The following is a 21228-nucleotide window of genomic DNA, read 5'->3' on the forward strand; positions in this document are numbered from 1 at the left end:
ATACTGACAAGTTCATTAACTCTTTCAGAGCCAGACCAAGACCCAGCAACACTCATACCTATTTTCTCAGCCATGTAAAAAGTGGCTCTGAGCAGTTCCTAACCCCAACATGTTTACACACACACACACACACACACACACACACACACACACACACACACACCATCCCCTTACCATAGCAATCAGAGTATTAAAATACACTTCAAGCAACTGGACCCTTCTAGAAACGGTTGATTTCATATCCACCTGAGTGAGGAAAAGATGCAGCTAGGAAAGGGTGGTGGCATTTTTGAAGTCCCCCACCTACTTAACTCACAGTCGCCCATCCCTCTGCCTTGTTGTTGGCTGTTTGTTTTAACGCCATTCAACACACTTGGAGATCCCACTGCTCGTCTGATGGCCTTTGGGAGCTATTTGCCCCATTGCTGGAACTCTTACGACAGAGGGTTGAAATTGGCATCTCTTCTGACCTCTGTGTCTTCGAGCGTCCTGGGCGTTTGGGTCTCAAACTGCAGATTTTGAGCTTGGTATAGAATTTGGGGAATGAGGGGCTTGAGAAATAATATACGAGAGGATCCAGCATGCTGTTCAGGTAGGTGAAACTGAGGGTGACATGGAGGGCTATGTGGACAGAGGGGTCACAGGCACTGGAGGGCACCGTCCAGAGGAAATAGAGCCTGGCCAACACGCTGGGCAGGTAACACGTGATGAACACAGCAGTCACCACCATGATGAACCGGGTGGTCCTCTTCATCCGAGTCTGTCTGGCCAGCTGCTGCCTCTGTCTCAGGCTCCAAACAACTTTGAAGGAGCAAAACAAGATGATGGCTAGGGGCAGAAAGAACTCCAGCTGGAACATGATATCATGCCACCCGTTGGCTGACTCCATGATGAAGCTCTCACAAGACAACACTGTCTCCTGAACACACAGGTGGCTCTCCATGAGAAGATGCACAGTCCCCAAGAAGACCAAGGTCCAGAGCACACAGGCAGCGGCAGCTGCTGTCTGATTGGATATGGCATTCATCAGGTGGTGGGGGTGGACCACTTTGAAATACCTGTCTGCAGCCACCACGGTGAGGAAGACAATACTCCCGGCCCTATTCATGGCCAGCATGAAGAGGACCAGGCGACAGGGAATATCCCCAAAAGTCCAGCGCCTATGTCTGAGGTAGTAGTCTGTCCGCAAGGGTAGGCAGATCATGAGGAGAAAATCGGCCACGGCCAAGTTGAAAAGGTAAATAGTGCTCGGCTTCCAGGTCTTCATGTGAAAGCAGAAACCACATAGCGCTATCCCGTTGCCCAGGGCACCAAGCACGAAGGCCAGGATAAGTAGCGGAGGCATCGCCTGGGAGATGGGATCCCCCTCGATGAGACAGCAGGACCCGTTGTCCATGGCGGTCGAAGAGAGATCGAGTGTCTTTGGGTGACCGGTACAGAGGCACAGATGCCTATCTGAACTCTACCACTCCCCCAGCACAGATGCCTATCTGAACACTCCCCTCCCCCAGCAGCTGAACTCCTAACCTTATCACCCTGGGATGCAGCCGCTGCAGCCACCAGAGAAACTTCAGCATGGAAATGAAAGCCTGGAGCAGGTCCTCTCTCTCCTCCGCAGCCTGGATCACAAGCTCCATGTCCATGGAAGGTGTGAAGCCTGTGGCTGGGCCAGGCTCTCAAGTGCAAGCCATTTTCCGCATGTACACATTTCTGGGATGCAGCTCTGGGGTCTGACGGGATGCATGCTGCAGAGGGATTGCTGGATCCAGCCCTGGGGAGGGTTTTTCTTTTCTGTTTTTGTCTTCTTCCCCACAGTCTGGCTTCAGAGTGCAGAGTGCTCGGAGCTGCCCAGAGGCTTGAGGGTGGGGGGGGGAGCTTGTTTGCCCTCCCTCCTGGTGGAGAAATCTAAACATTTCCTGGAGTCATTCTGGGCCTCTGCCTAGCTCTTTTCCTCCTTAACCTTTGCCTGACTGCCCCGTCCTCCCCAGCCCCCTGGGACACTCCTATGCAGTGCCAGAGAGTGGAGACCGTGTTCCGCAGCCTCTCAGGGCCACTTCCTGTGCCCACACCCAGAAGTACAGCCTTCAGCACTCGGGAGGGTCTGCAGAGAAACGAAGTTGTAAACATGGCATCTGTCGGGTATCAGAAAAACTCTTTGTGAGTTGAAGATGTACCTCAGGGATGACATGGGCAAAAAGCTCTGGGCTCTATTTCCTTTTTCAGCTCTTTCCAAAAAGATGCTGAAACTATACGAAGGGTCCCACCTTTCTCCTCCTGTCTCCACGAGGCAGCCTCTTCCAGAGGAGCTGGTAGTTAGTTACTTTTGCAAAAAGTTGACTTTTTCCCAACGGTAGCTCAGAAGAACCAAACATCACAGAATAGAGTGTCGGTGAGGGTCTATGAGGGGCCAAGCAGTTGCTTGAGGAGTTAATTTCTAGAATAATCACAGGCAGAACTAGACTGCTAAAAAAACTGGGAGTCTTTGCTAAAATGTCCTGTCCCTTGGCTCGAGAGAGTGTCCATCTGTCCTGTGCCTTTCCCGAGTTAGAAGGGGTGGGGAGGGGAGAGCATTGCAAGAATGCGCAAGTTCATTCTTCTGCTTGCTGTCTGAAGCTAGATTTGAGCTGGATGTGGTGGTGCAGGCCTGGAAAACACACACACACACACTTTTAAACAAAGATTTATTTATTCAATTACTTATGCTCATGGGGCCGGAAGAGGGCGTTGGCTCCTCTGAGCTGGAATCACAGGTGGTTGTGATGAATCTGGGTCCCCTGGAAGGACAGGAGGTCTGCATCACCACTACCCTTTTTCTTTCCTTTTTCTAAAGAATCAGTCTCAAGTAGCGCAGGTTGGTTTTGAACTTGCTCTGTAGCTGAAGATGGCCTTGAATTCCTTGTCTTCCACCTCCCAAGCACTGAGATTAAAGGGTGGAGTCACTAGCTGGAGTCCACTTTTTTATCTCCACCTCTTCTTTTTCTTCCCCCTGTATTCCACTCCCTCCTTTCCCTCGTCTTTTCCTTCCTCTCTATTTCCCTCCATCCCTTCCTGACTCTTCAAGGCAGGTTCTCTGTATAGTTCTGGCTTCCTCTGAACTCTTCATCCTGGAGTGTCACCATGTCAGGTGCTTACATCTTTCCAACTCCAAATCAGCCCCATGTGTCCTCCACTGCGGCTCCATCACCCTCCCCGTGTCCTCCACTGCGGCTCCATCACCCTCCCTGTGTCCTCCACTGCGGCTCCATCACCCTCCCCGTGTCCTCCACTGCGGCTCCATCACCTTCCCCATGTCCTCCACTGCGGCTCCATCACCCTCCCCGTGTCCTCCACTGCGGCTCCATCACCTTCCCCGTGTCCTCCACTGCGGCTCCATCACCCTCCCCATGTCCTCCACTGTGGCTCCATCACCCTCCCCGTGTCCTCCACTGCGGCTCCATCACCTTCCCCGTGTCCTCCACTGCGGCTCCATCACCCTCCCCGTGTCCTCCACTGTGGCTCCATCACCCTCCCCGTGTCCTCCACTGCAGCTCCATCACCTTCCATGGCACCCCCACCGCTCCCCATCACTGCACGCTGTTGCCTTCCACATGGCTGTAGAGACCATATCTTACATGGTTTCCCTTCCTCTCGTCTGTCTTTAAAAATTCAACTCCCACTGAAAATTGTTCTGTCCTGCGGATTGGATCAGGGCTTTATGTGGTAATGCCACTAACCTGGCCAAGGCTGCCACTGTGCTTCGGGGCAGGGAGAGTTCCCATGACTCCACTCCCCCACCCCTCACCCTCACCCTCACCCCGTTTTCTCTCCTCCTCCTCCTCCTCCTCCCCACCTCCTCCTCCTCCTCCTCCTCCTCCTTCCCTCCTCTCTTCCTCCTCCTTTATTCTGAGACAGGGTCTCTGTATTGCACAGATTGTCTTTCTGTCTTTGACCTGGGTATGTAGCCCAAGCAGGTCTTAAAACTGTGATCTTGGGCCGGGCATTGGTGTCGCATGCCTTTAATCCCAGCACTTGGGAGGCAGAGGCAGGCGGATCTCTGTGAGTTCGAGGCCAGCCTGGTCTACAAAGTGAGTTCCAGGACAGCCTCCAAAGCACAGAGAAACCCTGTCTCGAAAAACCAAAACCAAAACCAAAACAAAACAAAAAACTGTGATCTTCCCGCCTCTGCTTGTCAGTAGCTGGGATTGCAGGCCAGTCCACCATGACCAGCAAGGCGCAGCTATTAAACTTTTTTCTTTTTTCATTAAGGGCCTCACTAACTCCATCTAGTCTGTGAAAGTGTCAGAGTATGGGGCACACATGGTTCAAAAAACTCTGCTTAGGTTGGTTCACTGTTCATTATGTGGTGCTGGGGGATCAAACCCAATACCTTGCTCCTATTAAGTGTTCTACCCCTGAGCTAAATCCCCAGGCCATTTTCTATTACTTTGTTGAGACAGCCTCACCCTCTAGCCCAGGATAACTTCAGTCTCCTTATTACTGGCAAGCCTGAGTCACCATGCCTGGCTGGCTCACAGGTTTTAACAGCTTTGAATTGTCTTTTGAAATCCACATGTCTGCCTTTTTGTATTTATCTATTTACTTCTTGATGTAGATTGTTTTGGTTTTTGAAGTATTTATCTAATTATTCTCAGGAATCAGATATCAGGGAAATAACCTGGACGATCAGAGAAGCAGTGGAGAAGTGACCAGTGACCTCCTCTCTTCCTCCTTCCTCGATCCAAAAGGGCCAAGATTCTTCCTAAGCCCCACTCTACTGCTTCCTGTGTCTCTCTATATGTCTTCAGTCCTCCAAAACCTCTATGGCTAATTTTGGTCAGCTAGTAGCTAGCTCTGCCCTCTGATTCAAAGTAAACTTTACTGGCAATTTCAGGAGTGTCAGAGTACAATCAAAATATCCCACATTTCTGCCTTTTTGTCTGAATAAAAAGATAAGGTTTTAATTCTAACACAGTAAAACTATATATAATAAGAGCAATTATCAGGTAAGAATTACATTCACAATGTCCAGTCCATTTGCATTTGTCAAATTCAGAGAAAACACTTCATTATCTATCCTATCTTGGTAGTCCAACGTTTTGTACCTAATTCACTTCCTATCCCAATTTGTATTACCTACCCAAGAGCATCTTTTTTTTTTTTTTTTTTTTTTTTTTTTTGGTGTTTTGAGACAGGGTTTCTCTGTATTGTTTTGGAGGCTGTCCTGGAACTCGCTCTGTAGATCAGCCTGGCCTCAGACTCACAGAGATCTGCCTGCCTCCTGAGTGCTGTGATTAAAGATGTGCACCACCACTGCCTGGCTCAGTTCTTCCTTAGCTTTCTCCCTGACTATGACCAGTAACAACTTGCAACCAACGCCCCCTAAATGATGATAAACATCCATAATCCACTGAATGACCAAAAACTACCTACCACACCTCTTGGGAATATGAGTATCATGTTCTTAAAATTACTTCCTGTTGTCTGGGGGAGATGGCATCTTTAGGGGATAATGGTTGAGTCCTGTGAGGGAAAAATTTAATGACCTGCTTTGGGGGAAGATTAGAAGAAATTATTGATCAAAAAAGAAGGGACTCACAGTGTTTTCTAAAAACCATTCATGGATGATCAAAGAGGTGAAGCAGCAGATGGACATTGTCTAGACTCACTCCCAGCCTGCCCAGTGAGAACACAGATCGCTAGTGTCCAGTTTCAGTGGGATGGGAAAGTGAGCTTATCCGAGTCCTGGCTGGAGTAGTCTGCGAGGCTGGACCATCTTAGCTGCCCACTTTAAAATTGTCATGAAGAGTTTGTAGTCCAAACCTGTTCTTTGGGTGATATTGGTCAGGTTAGTGGCATTACCACATCCAGCTGGAATCATCTTTGTGGGGCCCCAACATCCTTTTGGAGACATCACAGGTCACTGTTGGGAATGGTCATAGTTCACTGCAGAAAATGTAAACATTTTAAATCTTATATGCCCCAGATCCCAGAGAGGCTAAAGAACATCTGGGATACACAAGTTTAATTCCTAGTTTCCTGATTCAGACTTAAGTTCAAAATCATGTACAGGAAACTAGATGAAGCATATTTCTAGAATTAGTGCTTTATATGACCATTAATATCACAACAGAAAATATATATATATAAACATATATATAAATCATACATTTTGAGATATTATTTATACCTTAAGAAAAGTTTTAAAGAGTCAAAATAAAGCTAAAGAACTATGAGACTAGTGACAATAGAATAGTTCCTTAATTTTCTTTTTTCTTCTGAAGAAGAAGGTGACTCTTCTGACATGAGACAAAGATTTTGAATTTGCCTTTAACAAGCAAGTTTGGGTTCAGAGAAGGAGAGAGCCATGCTGCAACTCCAAAGCAAGATTTAATCTTTAATTGAATTGGAACTACAAAAAAACCCACTTGGCTTATATGTCTGTGGAGAACAGCAGAAACAAATATTTGGGAAGATTTATGAGATTTTATCCTGTTGGAAGTATGCTATATCATTAGGTCAACTTATTCTTTCCCTTGGGACATTTTCTGTTGATGATTCATTCCTCTTCTTCCGAGGTTTCATTTGTCTAATGGTCTTCAGATTCCTTAGTTGGATGTTTTTATTCTCCTGGAAAGACAAAAACAAAACTCTGCCCTAAAACTAACTTTAAGGAGTTTCCCTTTTTGGCAGGTTATATCTGATAAAATTAAATGCATTTATTAGTCTTATAAGTTAGTTTATATTGAATGGCCATGCTGTTTGATGAATTAATCAAGAGGTCTCATACTTTGAAATCTAATCTTTATCAACTTTTATGGTATCCTTAGCTTTTTTTCTCCCTTGGAAACAAAAGAAAAGCCTCTTCCCCAACATAACACATTCCCTGGTTTCCATTCTGAAGTCAACACATCCTTAAAGTATACAGGCTGATTTAATTTAGCAGTTAGTAGTAGTTTTTTCCTACTATCCAATGTCTCTTTTCAGCTGTCATTCCTTTCTTCATTTGCATTTAAGAAATTTAAAGTTAACAAAGCATTGTGTAATTTATTTCTGGGGGTCTTTATTACCCCCTTTCTGTTTATTATGCATATATTTTAAAGTTCAATTAGATCTTTCTATAACTGCTTGGTTTACCTGTAATATGCTTTATATTGTAATACACAAAAAACTGTTTCATTTTACTAAAGACATATGCTGGAGCATGGTCAGTCTTAATTTGTACAGGTATCTGCATGATGGCCATAACTTCTAATAAATGTATAATTGCAGAATCAGCCTTTTCAGAACTCAAAGCAGTTGCCCATTGAAGTCCTGAATATGAATCTATTGTATTGTGCATCTACTTTAATTTTCCAAAATCTGCACCTGCAGTCACATGCATACCCACATACAGACACACAGACACAAACAATTAAAAAGAAATTTAAAATGAATATTTAGAACCGGGCATTGTGACTCATGCCTTTAACCTCAGTATTCAAGAGGCAGATGCAGGTGGATCTCTGGGAATTCCAGATCAGCCTGGGCTACATAATGAGACTGTCAAGCTTTCTTCATTTTTAGTATTTTGAATTATGTGCATGTGTGTCTGTGGGCATGTGCACCTGAGTGCAGGTGCCATGGAGGCCAGAAGAGGGCATCAGATCCCCTGGAGTTGAACTACTGAACCATCTTCCAGCCTCCCAGCTTCTTGTAATGTTAGGGTTAGGGTTCCAGTGGTAGGACAAAATAGAAGCTTCGAAACTGCCTAGTGGATGAGAGGGGCTTGGTGGCATGCCCCTTTATTTAATCCCAAGGTTCAGGAAGCATAGGCAGGAGGATCTCTGTCAGTTCAAAGCCAGCCAGGTCTACAGAGTGAGTTCTAGAACAGCCAAGGCTACACAGAGAGACCCTGTCTCAAAAAAGAAAATGTGAATAAGAATGTATCCCTGAAGTGCTTTTCTTGGTTCTTCGGGACGTCTCAACAGTCACACAATGTCAGGGGCAGAATACAGCTGGGGAAATAGTACATGTGCATACCTATTAAAACAAAAAGCACACAGCCACTGTGCATGGTGGCTCATGCCTCTAATCCCAGCACTTGGAAGGTTGAGACAGAAGGATTACTGTAAAGTCAAACCCACCTTAGGTGAGTAGTTAGTTGTCTCAGTTATGGCTCTATTGTTTTGAAGAGACACCTTGAGCAAGAAATCATTTAATTGGGGGCTTGCCTACAGTTTCAGAGGGTGAGCTGGTGGTCATCAGGGCAGGGAGTGTAGCAGCAGGCAGGGGAGCATGGTGCAGGGGGAGAGAGAAAGAGAGAGAGAGAGGGAGGGAGGGAGGAGAGAGAGGAGGGAGGAGGGAGGAGAGAGGAGGGAGGAGGGAGCAGAGAGGAGGGAGGAGGAAGAGAGAGTAGGGAGGAGAGGAGAGAGGAGAGAGGAGAGAGGAGAGAGGAGAGAGGAGAGAGAGCCAACCCTCAAAGCCCCACCCTCAGTGACACAGCTTCTCCAGCAAGGCCACTCTCCTAATCCTCCCAAACCATTTAACCAGCTGGGAACCAAGCATTTTTAATATATTAGCCTATGGGTTGTTCTTGTTCAAGCCACCACCACAGTAGTCTAAGATACTGTTTCTTAAATGTGGTCGATACACCAGAGATAATAGGGAAAATGTGTCAGAGTCACAGAGTAGCATACACATGTTTTTTGTTTTATTAGGTATAAGCTCAATGGGATTTAGGAAAATGAAAATTGGTACCTTGGGCCCCTGGGTCCTGGATTACATGAAGAGTTTAGGAGGATGGAGATAACTGTTAGAATCTTCAGGGGAAGAAAAGAGGGGACTAGTTTTTGTTTGTTTGTTTTGAGGCAGGGCCTCATTATGTACCCCTGGCTGGACTTGAACTCACAGAGACTGCCCACGTCAGCATCCCAAGAGCTGGTATTAAAAGCATGTGCCACCTTGTCTGGCTGACAAAAGCTTAAGAAGCCTTCCTGTATAGGATGTTTAGGAAGTGTTACTCCGTGAATCACATTTAGGTTGCGCCGCTTCCACGAACCATCCTACTCCCCACTCGCACACCCACACGCACATGCACCCCTCGCAGGAATGTAATGATGCTTTTCGTGTGTCTCTTACCAGAACCTATGGAGCCAACACACAGAATGGACGACACACACACAGAGACTGATTGAGTCAATGACTGCAGACCCAGCTGTTGCCGTAGCTGACAGGAGACCCTACCGAGCAGGCAGAAAGCGTGGGAAGGTCTTGAAACCCTACTGAGCAGGCAGAAAGCATGAGAAGGTCTTGAAACCTGCCAGGCTGGCCTGGCATCAGCCTGGGGCTCTCACACCCTTCGGTGCCACTTACTGTGGTGCTTGTATAAGTTGACATTCCATTTTATCCATGACAAGGGCAGGATGGTGGTACCCAGTAACATGTGATGGGAGAGGATGTTTGAATTCAGGGACTCTGCATCCCTGAATCTCTGTCCCCAGCTGTGGGTGGAAGTGTGTGCCTTCTGAGCTCCCCTATTTCCCTATTTTTTTTTGTTTTTTTTCGAGACAGGGTTTCTCTGTATTGTTTTGGAGGCTGTCCTGGAACTCACTCTGTAGACCAGGCTGCCCTCAAAGTCACAGAGATCCGACTGCCTCTGCCTCCTGGGTGCTGGGATTAAAGGCGTGTACCACCAACACCCAGCATGAGCTTCCCCTATTATGATGTAATGACCTGTCACATCTTGGCGACTGAAGTTAGGCTCTCACAGTTCTGGAGGTCAGAGGCTGGAATCTAGGTGTCAGCCAGCATGGTTACACCTGCTCAAGGACAGGATCTGGGTTTTGCCTCTTCCAACTTCCTTGGCTGTGTCTCCATTTCTCTGACTTCCTCTTCCATGTCTCTGTCTCTGTCTCTCTCTCTCTGTCTCTGTCTCTGTGTGTGTGTGTGTGCGTGCGTGCGTGCGTGCGTGCGTGCGTGCGTGCGTGTGTGTGTGTGTGTGTGTGTGTGTGTGTGCTGGAGACTGAACCTAAGGTCTCACCCAAGTTAGGCTACTGTCCTGTCACTGAGCTATAGCCCCTGTCTCCATGTGTCTTTTATAAGTGTATTCACCATTGGACGCTAGCCAGGCCAAAACTGTCTTATTTTAACATTTTGTTTTCATCTGTGTGTATTTGTGTGTGTGACTGCAAACATTCTCATCTTTTTCTATACGTGAGACAAGGTCTCTTGTTCAATGCTTTGTATACCAAGCTAGCTGCCCGCCAGCTTCCTGGAATTCTCCTGTCTCTGTCTCCCATCTCAGTACAGAAGTACCGTGCTGGGTGTTATGTGGGTGCTGGGTGTCTAAACTCAGTCTTCACAACTGCACAGAAGAGCTTTGTCCAGAGCCGGGCGTTGGTGGCGCACGCCTTTAATCCCAGCACTCGGGAGGCAGAGGCAGGCGGATCTCTGTGAGTTCGAGGCCAGCCTGGTCTACAAAGTGAGTTCCAGGACAGCCTCCAAAGCCACAGAAAAACCATGTCTCGAAAAACCAAAAAAAAAAAAAAAAAAAAAAAAGAGCTTTGTCCAACTGAGCCCTCTCTCAACCTTTGTTCTTTATCTTTTTAAAACTTTTGTTTAATTTTTAATCATGTGTATGTTGTTGTTGTTGGTGTTGGTGGTATGTGTGTTTGTGGTGTGGTGTGGTGTGCATACACATGAGTGTATATACTATTGGAAGCTAGAAAAGGGTGTTGAATTACCTGGCATTTGTGAACGTCCTGATCTGTGTGCTGGGAATCAAAATCAGCTTGGATTCTGGAAGAGCAGATTATACACTTAACTATTGAGCCACCTCTCCAGCCAAAGTGTTTTTTTGCATATATATATATATATATATATATATATATATATATATATATATAGTCTGTCTATATAGTCAAGGCTGGCTCAGCCTCCCATGTGCTGGATAATCCTTAAGTACGACTACAAAGATGCTTCCAGATAAAGTAGTATTCATTAGAAATCAGGCTTCTAGTAATCAGGACAAGGGGCCGGAGACATGGCTCAGTGTAAAGAGCACTGGCTGCTCTTCCAGAGGATCCAGGTTCGACTCCCGGCACCCACAGGGCTGCTCACTACTGGCTGTAACTGCAGTCCCGGGGGACCCAATGCCTTTAATCTTGCCTCCACCCAGCCACAGCCATGCACATTGTGTACAGATGTGCATCCAGGAAAAACACCCACCAAAATCTGTAAAAAATCAGGGCATGGATATATATTTTAAGAGACTATTATAGTGTCATGGCTTTTCATTGTCAGTGTTTGAGTACTGAGTTTCCGTTATACCCAAGTATCTCTAAATACCTCTTTGGAAGGGGAGGAGAATTACTGACCAAAATTAAGGTTTAAGTATTCTATCATTTTTTTTATTCGATTATTTCTTCTCCAGGTGGCTTTGGCCTGGAGCCTAAAGCTGGGAGAAAGTTCTAAGGTGAAAGGCAGGATTGCTTCACAGTGTGACTGTGTGTCATCCTGACCTGTCACAGGTTCTGAAGGAAGTCCCCTGACATTTCAAAATAAACCCTGAAAACTACAAAAACCAAAAAGAAAAACAAAAGCCTACAACTGATGGATTCTTTGAACATATGAAATGTAAAAAAGGTTTTTTGTTTATTTGTTTTTTTATTTTTGTTTTTTTCTGAGACAGGGTTTCTCTGTGGCTTTGGAGGCTGTCCTGGAACTAGCTCTTGTACACCAGGCTCGTCTCGAACTCTCAGAGATCCGCCTACCTCTGCCTCCCGAGTGCTGGGATTAAAGGTGTGCGCCACCAACACCCGGCTGAAATGTAAAAAAGTTTTAAAAGAGGAAACTCCTTTAAGATTTAAGGAGATTTAAGAAACATGTGGGGGCTGGAGAGATGGCTCAGAGGTTAAGAGCACTGGCTGCTCTTCCAGAGTTCAATTCCCAGCAACCACATGGTGGTTCACAACCATCTGTAACGAGATCTGGCCCTCTTCTGGCGTAGGCAGAACACCGTATACTTAGTAGTAGAAAGAAACATGTGGGCTCTGGGTGCCAGCTGCTAGCCACTTCTCACCCTCACGCCCTACCGCGTCGCTGCTTGCCTTACCATAGGTCGACAGGAGTTGTGAACCCTTGCAGGGAGATGCTCCATATCCCCTACAGGCTGCTTCGCCAGGTGCTGGCGGAGTGCCTGGGGACTCGTCCTTGTGATGTTTGGCTGTGGCTCCGTGGTTCAGGTGGTGCTCAGCCGGGGCACCCATCGTGGCTTCCTTACCATCAACTTGGCTTTTGGCTTTCACCCTTGCCATCTTGATGGCCGGCCAAGGGTCTGGAGACCACTTGAACGCACTGTTACCTTTGCTATGTGCTTCCTGGCACGTGAGCTCTGGATCAAGCTGCGGGTGCCGGGATCATTTTTGGGCTGCACTATGATGCAATCTGGGCCTTTGCCAACTATGAGCTTATCGTCTCTGGTCCAAATGGCACAGCTGGCATCTTTGTCGCGTATCCCTCTGGACACTTGGACATGGTCAGTGGCTTCTTTGATCAGTTCGTAGGCACAGCCTCCCTCATCGAGTGTGTGCTGGCCGTTGTTGACCCCTATAACAACCCTGTCCCCCGCGGCCTGGAAGCCTTCACTGTGGGCCTTGTGGTCCTGGTCACTGGAACCTCCATGGACTTCAATTCTGGCTACGCTGTCCACCCTGCTGGTGACTCTGGCCCTTGTCTTTCCGCTGCTCTGGCTGGCTGGGGCTCAGATCAGAAGTCTTCACGACCTGTGGGCGCTGGTGGTGGGTACCCATCGTCTCTCCAGTCCTCGGTTCCACACTTCTTCGTGTACCAGCTCCTGATTGGCTGCCACCTGGAGCAGCCCCCACCCTCCACTGAGGCGCAGAACGTGAAACTGGCACACTTGAAGCCCAAGGAACAGGTCTGAGTGGGCACCCGCCATCCCCACTCTTCACTCTCTGGAGTGTCGCTGACTGGGTGGGGGCCACTCCCTAAAAGCCCCCTTGTGATGCCTCCCACGGGCTGAGATGCTCCCTGTACCCACCCCTGCTGGATGGCCCTTTCAGAATCCCTACCGAACTCTGCCCGTTAAGACATTAGGTCCCAACTCTTAAGCCAAGGTAGGATAGCAAGTAAGACCAAACATCCTTTTGTTTTCCAAAAGGAAAAGAATGTGTAATGTGTACCTACTGCCTGCCCGCGTGCGTGCTGTTTTCCAGGCATTCAGGGCGAGGGACCAAGTTTTCAAAACAGACCCTAGCAGTTCAAGGGAGCCAGGGGAAGGAAGTGAGTGAGTGAGGAATGTACCCAGTGCGAGTCTTCAAGGGTGGAACCAGAAGTGTGCTCCTGAGCATGTGTGTGTCTGCTCTTTTTTTACAGTGGGTTTCTAGGCTTTGGGAGGGGGGAAGGGATAAGAGGGGCATAGCTCGCATTTGGAGCTGTGACCCCTGAATAGGAACTGTGTAATGTGTTTCTGTCATAACACACACACACACACACACACACACACACACACACACTATAGTCTTAGGAATAGCAGTAAGGAGACTCTTTTTTTTTTTTTTTTTTTTTTTTTGGTTTTTCTAGACAGGGTTTCTCTGTATTGTTTTGGAGAATGTCCTGGAACTTGCTCTGTAGACCAGGCTGGTCTCAAATTTACAGAGATCCACCTGCCTGTGCTTCCCCAGTGCTGGGATTAAAGGCCTGTGCCACCAACGCTCAGCGGGAGACTCCTTTTTAAAAGGTGTTTTTCCTTCCTTTAATCCTCAAATCAACAATGTACTGTTGCCTTTTATAAAAAATAAAATAAAATGTATGCATAAAACAAGAAAAAAAAAGAAACGTGGATTGAAATCTGATTCAAAGTCCCAAGTTGTTAAAAGTCAAAGACATCGGACTGGATAGATGGCTCAGCAGTTAGACCAGCTGCTCTTCCAGAGGACCTGGGTTCAATGCCCAGCACCCACATGGCAGCTCACAACTGCCTGTAATTCCAGTTCCAGAGGATCTAACACCGTCACACAAATGCACATAAAATAAAATTAAATAAATTATTATTATTATTATTTTTTTTTTTTTGGTTTTTCGAGACAGGGTTTCTCTGTATTGTTTTGGAGGCTGTCCTGGAACTCGCTTTGTAGACCAGGCTGGCCTTGAACTCACAGAGATCTACCTGCTTCTGCCTCCCGAGTGCTGGGATTGAAGGCGTGTGCCACCACCGCCTGGCCACACTATTTTTTTAAAAAAAGCAAATATTCACTTTTGTGTGTGTGCTAAGGATTTCACTTAGGGCCTTGAGCCTGTATGTTACATCTCTTTATTTTTTGTTTTGAAATGAGGCGTCTTCTGAAAAGTCAGTGTTCTATTGCTGTGAAGAGACACCATGACCAAGGCGACTCATAAAATAAAGCATTTATCCATTATCATCATGGTGGGGAGCTTGGCCACATGCAGACAGACATGTTGCTACAGAAGTAGCTGAGAGTTCTGCACCTGCATCTACAGGCAGCAGGAGGAAAGAGCAATGCTGGGCCTGGCTTGGGCTTTTGAAACCTCAAAGCCCACTGCCAGTGACACACTTCCTCCAACAAGGCCACACCGACTCTAACAAGGCCACACCTCCTAGTCCTTCTCAAGTATTGCCACTCACTGATGACTTAACATTCAAATATATGAGCCTATGGGGCCATTCTTATTCAAACCGCCACACGGGGCCTCATTAAGTTGTCCAGGCTGTTTGAACCCACTCTCTGTAGCCCAAGCAAACACTGAATTTGCAATCCTGCTTCCTCAACACCAGGCTGACACTACCAGGTCATCCAAATGCTCACTTTTTAGAAATTGCATGTTTGTTTCAGGATGGGGTCTTGCTATGTCATCCTGGATGCCCCGGAACTTGCTATGTAGATCAGGCTATCCTCAAACTTGTGGTGAAACTCTACCTTTGCCTCTTGTCATGAGCCATCATACTTGCCTCAATATTCACTTCAAATGATTACATTATGTAAATTTCAACTCAATGTTAAAATACGGATTTAGTGTTTAAGGTTGTATTACACTTGTCTAGTACATGAAAGTGTGGGTATGAAATCCACTCATGTTGGATGCCAGTTGAAGGCCTGGGTGTCATGATTTCACTAGACGCAAGATAAATAAGTGAGTGTTTATTGGGGAGCACTCACACAGAAAGATATAAAGAACCACAGAGCTTTTCTCTGCCCTTCCTACCGGATCGGCTGACCCACAAGAAAGACTGTGCAAATGGAAGCCAGGCCTCAAGCTTCCCTCTTTCTGATTCTGTCTGCCTGAAGCCACGCCCAAAGGGATGTGGTCTGGCAAGCCCGTTACAAGCCTTGGGCTTGCTTCAATCTCTAATACTACCTAAGTCACATGTGGCCGTGTATGTTTGTAATTCCAGCACTTGGAGGTAGATGCAGGAAGGTCAGGGGTTCAAGGTCATCCTAGTCTACACAGTGGGTTTGAGGCCAGCCTTTGAAACATGAGATCTTGCCTCATAAAACAATGTATATGGGACTGGAGGGATGGCCCAGAGGTTAAGAACACTGTTGCTCTTGCAGCAGACCTGTGCTCAGTTCCCAGCACCCACATGATTACTCACAACCATGCATCATTCCAGCCCCAGAGGATCTGATAGCCTGACCTCCAAGGCTTCTAGGCATGCATATCTTGCACAAACATACAAGGCAAATACGTCTGACTTTTAAAAATTATACGTTTGCCTGGTAGCAGTGGTGCACACCTTTAATCCTAGCACTAGGGAGGCAGTGGTTGCTGGATTTCTGTTGAGTTTGAGGCCAGCCTGGTCAACAGAGTGAGTTCCAGAACAGCCAAAGCTACACAGAGAAACCCTGTCTTGAAATGCCCCCCAAAATTATATATGTTTCATATATGCAATTTAAAATCTAAGATACCAGAATATTAATTCCTGGCCTGGGGGTTGGAGCCCAATGGTAGAGGACTTCAAACTACAAGGTGGGACAGGGGGCCGGGAAGACACACTCTGAATTCTGCCACATGGGGTTAAAGTTAACTCTGTCACAGGCTGTGAAATCTTTCTGTTGTTTTGTATTTTGAGTTCTGTTTTTGCTTTTCTTTTTTTTTTCTTTTTGTTTTGTTTGTTTGTTTTTTTGTTTTTTTGAGACAGTTTCTCTGTGGCTTTAGAGGCTGTCCTGGAACTCATTCTGTAGACCAAGCTGGTCTCGAACTCACAGAGATCCACCTGCCTCTGCCTCTGCCTCTGCCTCTGCCTCTGCCTCTGCCTGAGTGCTGGTATTAAAGGCATGTGCCACCAATGCCCGGCTTGTTTTTGTTTTCGTTTTTGTTTTCTGTGTAGCACAGGCTGGCCTCAAACTCAAGATAACCCTCTTGCCTCAGACTCCCAAATGCTGAAATTATAGGAATTTAACACCTTATTATTTATTTATTTCCTTATTGCTGTGTTGTAGAGCAAACCTAGAGAGATGATAAGGGCTCTGCCCCTCAGGGATACCACCAACCTTCACTTAGGCTGTTTTAGTGTGTGTGTGTGTGTGTGTGTGTTTCTATGGACGCCAGAGGTCTCTTTGGCCCTTGAACTTTGGATCTGGGCATCTAACCCAGGTTATTAGACTTGTAGACCATCTCACTGGCCTCCAGCCGTCAAACTTTTTTTTTTTTTACAAGTAGCTTGTAAACATTTTTATAAGATTGCAATAGGCTTTTCTGAATTGCAGAAGGAGTCTCAGCAAAGACTGTGGCATTAACTGACTTCGTGTTCCTCAGGTCTAGAGTTCTCGTGGGCTGACTAAGCAAAAATGGTTTCTTGGCCTGCTTTGCTTTTCCCTGCAAACATGGCATTATCTTTCTAAATTGTTCTTCTCCATGCATAGGCCTCTTGTGACAGAACTAGCTGAGTCCCTTGTCAGTCCTGTATTGCTAGAACGGCAGATGACGTCATTAGACGTCTAATTTTTGGAGGCGCCAAACAGGTTGGTTTTCATTATCCTCTGAGGAGCCTACTCCTTCCCTCCCGCCTTAATGCCCTAATCCTGCTCACTTGGCACAGGGTTCTGGGATCAGGAGCCGGGGAGATGGCAGTCAGTATGTTGTGTTTGTCACCTCGGTGTCCTGCACTCTTCTATTGGTATTTACATTCTAATATTTTTAGGCAACCTGTCTCTCCTCCCTCTTTATCTGTCTACAGTGTTCAAAGATAGGTCTCCATGAGTTGAAGACAGCCTGGTCTACATAGTAAATTCCAGGCCAGCCAGAGCTACAAAGTGAGACTCTGTCTCAAAACAACAAACAAACAAACAAACCACTGTTCAAGTAAAATGGGCCCCTTGAGAGGGGATGGATGCTCCAAAGGAAACCAACGAATTTCCAGGCGCACAAAATGGTTCCACGGGTGGAAGTACCTACCACCAACCCCGAAAATCTGAGCTCCGTCCCTGGAACCCACATGGTGGAAGGAGAGAGAAGTGACCTCGGCAAAATTGTCCCCTGACCCCCACCTGTGTGCCCTGACAGGTCTGCCAACCCCATCCCACCCCACACAAACAAACAGAAAAGAAAGGTAACAGAGACATTTGCTAAGCTTGACCGTGCTTGGCCATTTTGAAAATCTTGAGAAAGATCCCGGAAAAAGGAAATGTATAGTTCGGTGCTGGTAGAGTCCCAGGAGTGGGAGGGATAAAGTCTGTGATTCTGGAGAATCTGGACTCTGTGATACAGCATCACGTGTCAGTCACCAAGCGCAGAGCAAGCGTTGTGATTCTTTCTCCTCAACAGGAGACTTCTCAGAAAGGGATGTCAACACCGCCCCTTCCTGCAGGCTTCGGCCTGATGGCCGCTCTTGCAGCATCACTTCCCCTTGTTCCTCAGCCAGGCCTTTATCTCCTGACCTTGGACTTGCTCAGTGAGACCACAGGTTTCTCCCCCAACCCCATTTCCTGAGAAAGGGTTTCTCTGTGTAGCCCTGGCTGTCCTGGAGCCCCCTCTGTAGACCATGCTGGCCTTGAACTCAGAGATCTGCTTGCTTCGGTCTCCTGAGTGTTGTGATTAAAGGCGTGTGCTGCCACCGCTGCCACCCAACTCAGATTCTTGTGATAAAGGAAATATCTGCTTTCCTGGTGGTATCAGCTCAGTATACATTCTATAGTGCAAGAAAAAAAAAAACCCTACTGTGATGGTTTGAACACATGGGGGCTAGTGTTTTTCTTTGTGTGTGCAGAGAACAACCTTAGGTGTCATCCCTCAGCTGCCACCCACTTTTTTTTTTTTTTGAGACAAGGTTTCTCTGTGTAGCTTTGGAGCCTGTCTTGGCACTCTTCTGTAGACCAGGCTGGCCTCGAACTCACAGAGATTCACCTGCCTCTGGAGTGCTGGGATTAAAGGCATGCGCCACCACCGCCCAGCATCTTAATTCTACACACATAGATCTTTGAACCCTCATCAGAAAAGTTGTTTCTTGTAGTAGATGGCAATTAACAGAGATTCGTAATTGGAGAAACCTTGGAATGCTCAGCCCTAAGTGGGCTGTTCCATCACACCCCTCTCCTCAAGGCTCAGGGATCTATGTATAAGAGGGGGTAGAAAGATTCCGAAGAGCAGGGTGGTGGTGGCTAACTTCAAGGAAACAGTATTGTCCAGCTACGGCAGGCAGCTGCACATTTAAGCTAACAGAGAGGGTGGCAGGGTGCACAAGACCTGCTCTAGCTCAAGGCAGACATCCCACTATGAAGGAGGGAGGCGGGCACTAAGTCCACTTCTAGCTGAGTGGTTACTGGCTTTTAATTGCTGCTGGAGGAGGGAAAGTCCGTTTTCTTCGATGGAGAGATACCTGGTATATTAATCACACTTCAGGGCAGGTCTGAAGTCCAGGGATAGTCTATTAACATGAACTGGACTTGATGTTTTGTTTTAGAGATGAGGGCAGAATGTAAAATTTGGGAGGAGTTAGGGTAAAGGGAATTCCCAATAAACAAGATATTATTAAAAAAACACTGCCTGTGATGGTGGTGCAAACCTTTAATCTCAGCACTCGGAGGCAGAGGCAGGCGGATCTCAGTGAGTTTGAGGCTACCCTGGTCTACAAAGTGAGTTCCAGGACAGCCATGACTGTTTTAGAGAGAGGCTCTGCCTCTGAAAACAAATACGCATCAACAAATAAAAACACAAACCAATAAAAAACAAAATCACCAGGTGTGTGTGCGTGTGTGTGACTATATTTACATCCCTATACACACACAGGCCATCGGAAAACTTGAACTGAATTTTAGTATAAACGAGAAACTCCCTGATGTCCACAGAGGATGAAACACAGGTCATCTGAAGGTGCTGTATTTGCATATGTGTGGACCAGAGCCAATCCTGTTAGCATCAATATTATGCAATCGTGAAACACCAAATACAGAGCAAGATGGAGTTGGCACAGGAGAGAATAGTAGGGCCACATCAGCCAGGATGCTTTTTTTTGAGACAGTGTCTTACTATGCAGTCCTGACAGCTCTGGACTCTCAGAGATTTGCCTGCCTCTGCTTCCTGAGTGTTAGGATTTTTTTTTTTTTTTTTGGTTTTTCGAGACAGGGTTTCTCTGTATTGTTTTGGAGGCTATCGGTCCAGCCCGGCCTCGAACTCACAGAGATCCGCCTGCCTCTGCCTCCCGAGTGCTGGGATTAAAGGCGTGTGCCACCAGGCCCAAGACTATTTCATACTTTCGTAGCCTATATGAGCATCAGGGTGCCTGCAGTAGCCAGCTGTTACTTTTCTTCAAAGCTTTATTTTCAGTGATGTGTGCGCATCTGTGTAAGGGGTTCGTGCACACGAGTGCAGGTGCCGGACTTTCGAAGACGGTGCTGGCGTTGTTTGTAAGTCGCGCATCGTGGGTGCCGCCAACAGCCCAGTCTGGGAAGAGCAGCAATTGCTCTCCAGCGCTGGAGCCAATTCTCTAGCCTAGCCTTGACGTTCTGATCGTCTTGTCTCCACCTCTCAAATGCTGGAACTACAGGTGCGTGGCGCTGCACCTGGTCTGTGACGTGCTGGAGATCGTACCCCAGGACTTTCTTCATGGAGGGCAACGAGTGTTCTAACTAAGCTACATTCCCGACCCCTGAGTAGAAGGGCAGCACTTAAGTAGAAGACCTCATGTCTCCCAGCTGCTCAGTGGCCTTTACTCTACCTAAGAGCTAAGACTGTGTGTTATGATACAAATACAAATACAAATTTGGGTTCCCGTGTCAAGTATCCGGCCAAAAAGCAGAACTGCCTTGTAAGAGTGCAAAGCAAAAGAGAACTGAATTCTGGAAATTGGATTCACCTGGTTTGAAATTGTGGAAAAGTTGAACAGAGAAAGCTTGGAAAGTCACATGGTTGTGAGCTAGGGGCTGAAACCAGAGTGGGTGCAACATGGCAGAATCCCAGGCAGCGGGGTTCCCCTAGCTGACTAAGGGGGCAAGGGGTGGGAGTGGGGTGAAGGGACGTGTGACACACCAGTTATGGCCAGATAGGCTTCTCAGGGTTGAAGGCTGCTCCCATGGCTGCCTCCCATTGGTCGAACACCACATTAGAAACTAGGGATCAGGAAGATAGTACAACAGCCTAAACAGCGCCCCCTTCTGGACAAAGCTGAGTAGGACAAAGGTGAGAAAAAACAAAACAAAAAAACAAAACAAAACAAAACTTGAGGACATTGGCATTTCAGGCATAAAGGACTGGGCACTCACTCCCAAGTCATCGCATCTACATCTAAAATCCACGATTGTCACATGTGCAATTATTTTGTGTACCATTAAAATATCAAACTGACTAATGCGAACCATCCATTGCCATTTGACGTTCTGTTTTAATGGGCATATGCATGTTCTTGTGTGTGTGTGTGTGTGTGTGTGCACGTGTGTGCAGGCAAGGGGCAACACCGGGTGTCATGCTAAGGCACCGTGCACTCTTTTGACACAAGGTCTCTTCCCTGGCCTGGGCCTCACCAGCTAGGGTAGGCGGGAAGCCCAGTGAACCACAGGGCTCTGTCTGTCTCCAGTTCCTCAGCACAGGGATTATAAACATGCCACACCACATCTGGCTTGAAATATTTGTTTTTATAAGTTTAGGGGTGCCATGGAAGACATGTGGGGGTCAGAGGGCAACTTTGTGGAGTTTTAGTTCTCTCCTTTCAACTTTATGTGGTTCAGGAATTAGACTCTCAGGTGGTCAAGCCTGTGTGGCAGGTCCTCTGTCCACTAAGCCACCTTACTGCTCTCC

General features: G+C 46.9%; 1 protein-coding gene and 1 pseudogene across 1 annotated transcript; one reads left to right on the plus strand and one right to left on the minus strand.

The window, feature by feature from the left end:
• Window positions 1-364: 364 nt before the first annotated feature.
• Window positions 365-1396, minus strand: Hcar1 (hydroxycarboxylic acid receptor 1). Its single transcript, NM_001310563.1, is given in 1 exon segment — window positions 365-1396. A coding segment is annotated over 1 exon segment (1032 nt).
• A 145-nt stretch (window positions 1397-1541) lies between these two features.
• On the plus strand, window positions 1542-13304 carry LOC101836638 (annotated as a pseudogene).
• Window positions 13305-21228: the final 7924 nt, after the last annotated feature.

This window comes from Mesocricetus auratus, unplaced genomic scaffold (assembly GCF_017639785.1).
Source record: "Mesocricetus auratus isolate SY011 unplaced genomic scaffold, BCM_Maur_2.0 Super-Scaffold_100025, whole genome shotgun sequence".
Classification (NCBI taxonomy): domain Eukaryota; kingdom Metazoa; phylum Chordata; class Mammalia; order Rodentia; family Cricetidae; genus Mesocricetus; species Mesocricetus auratus.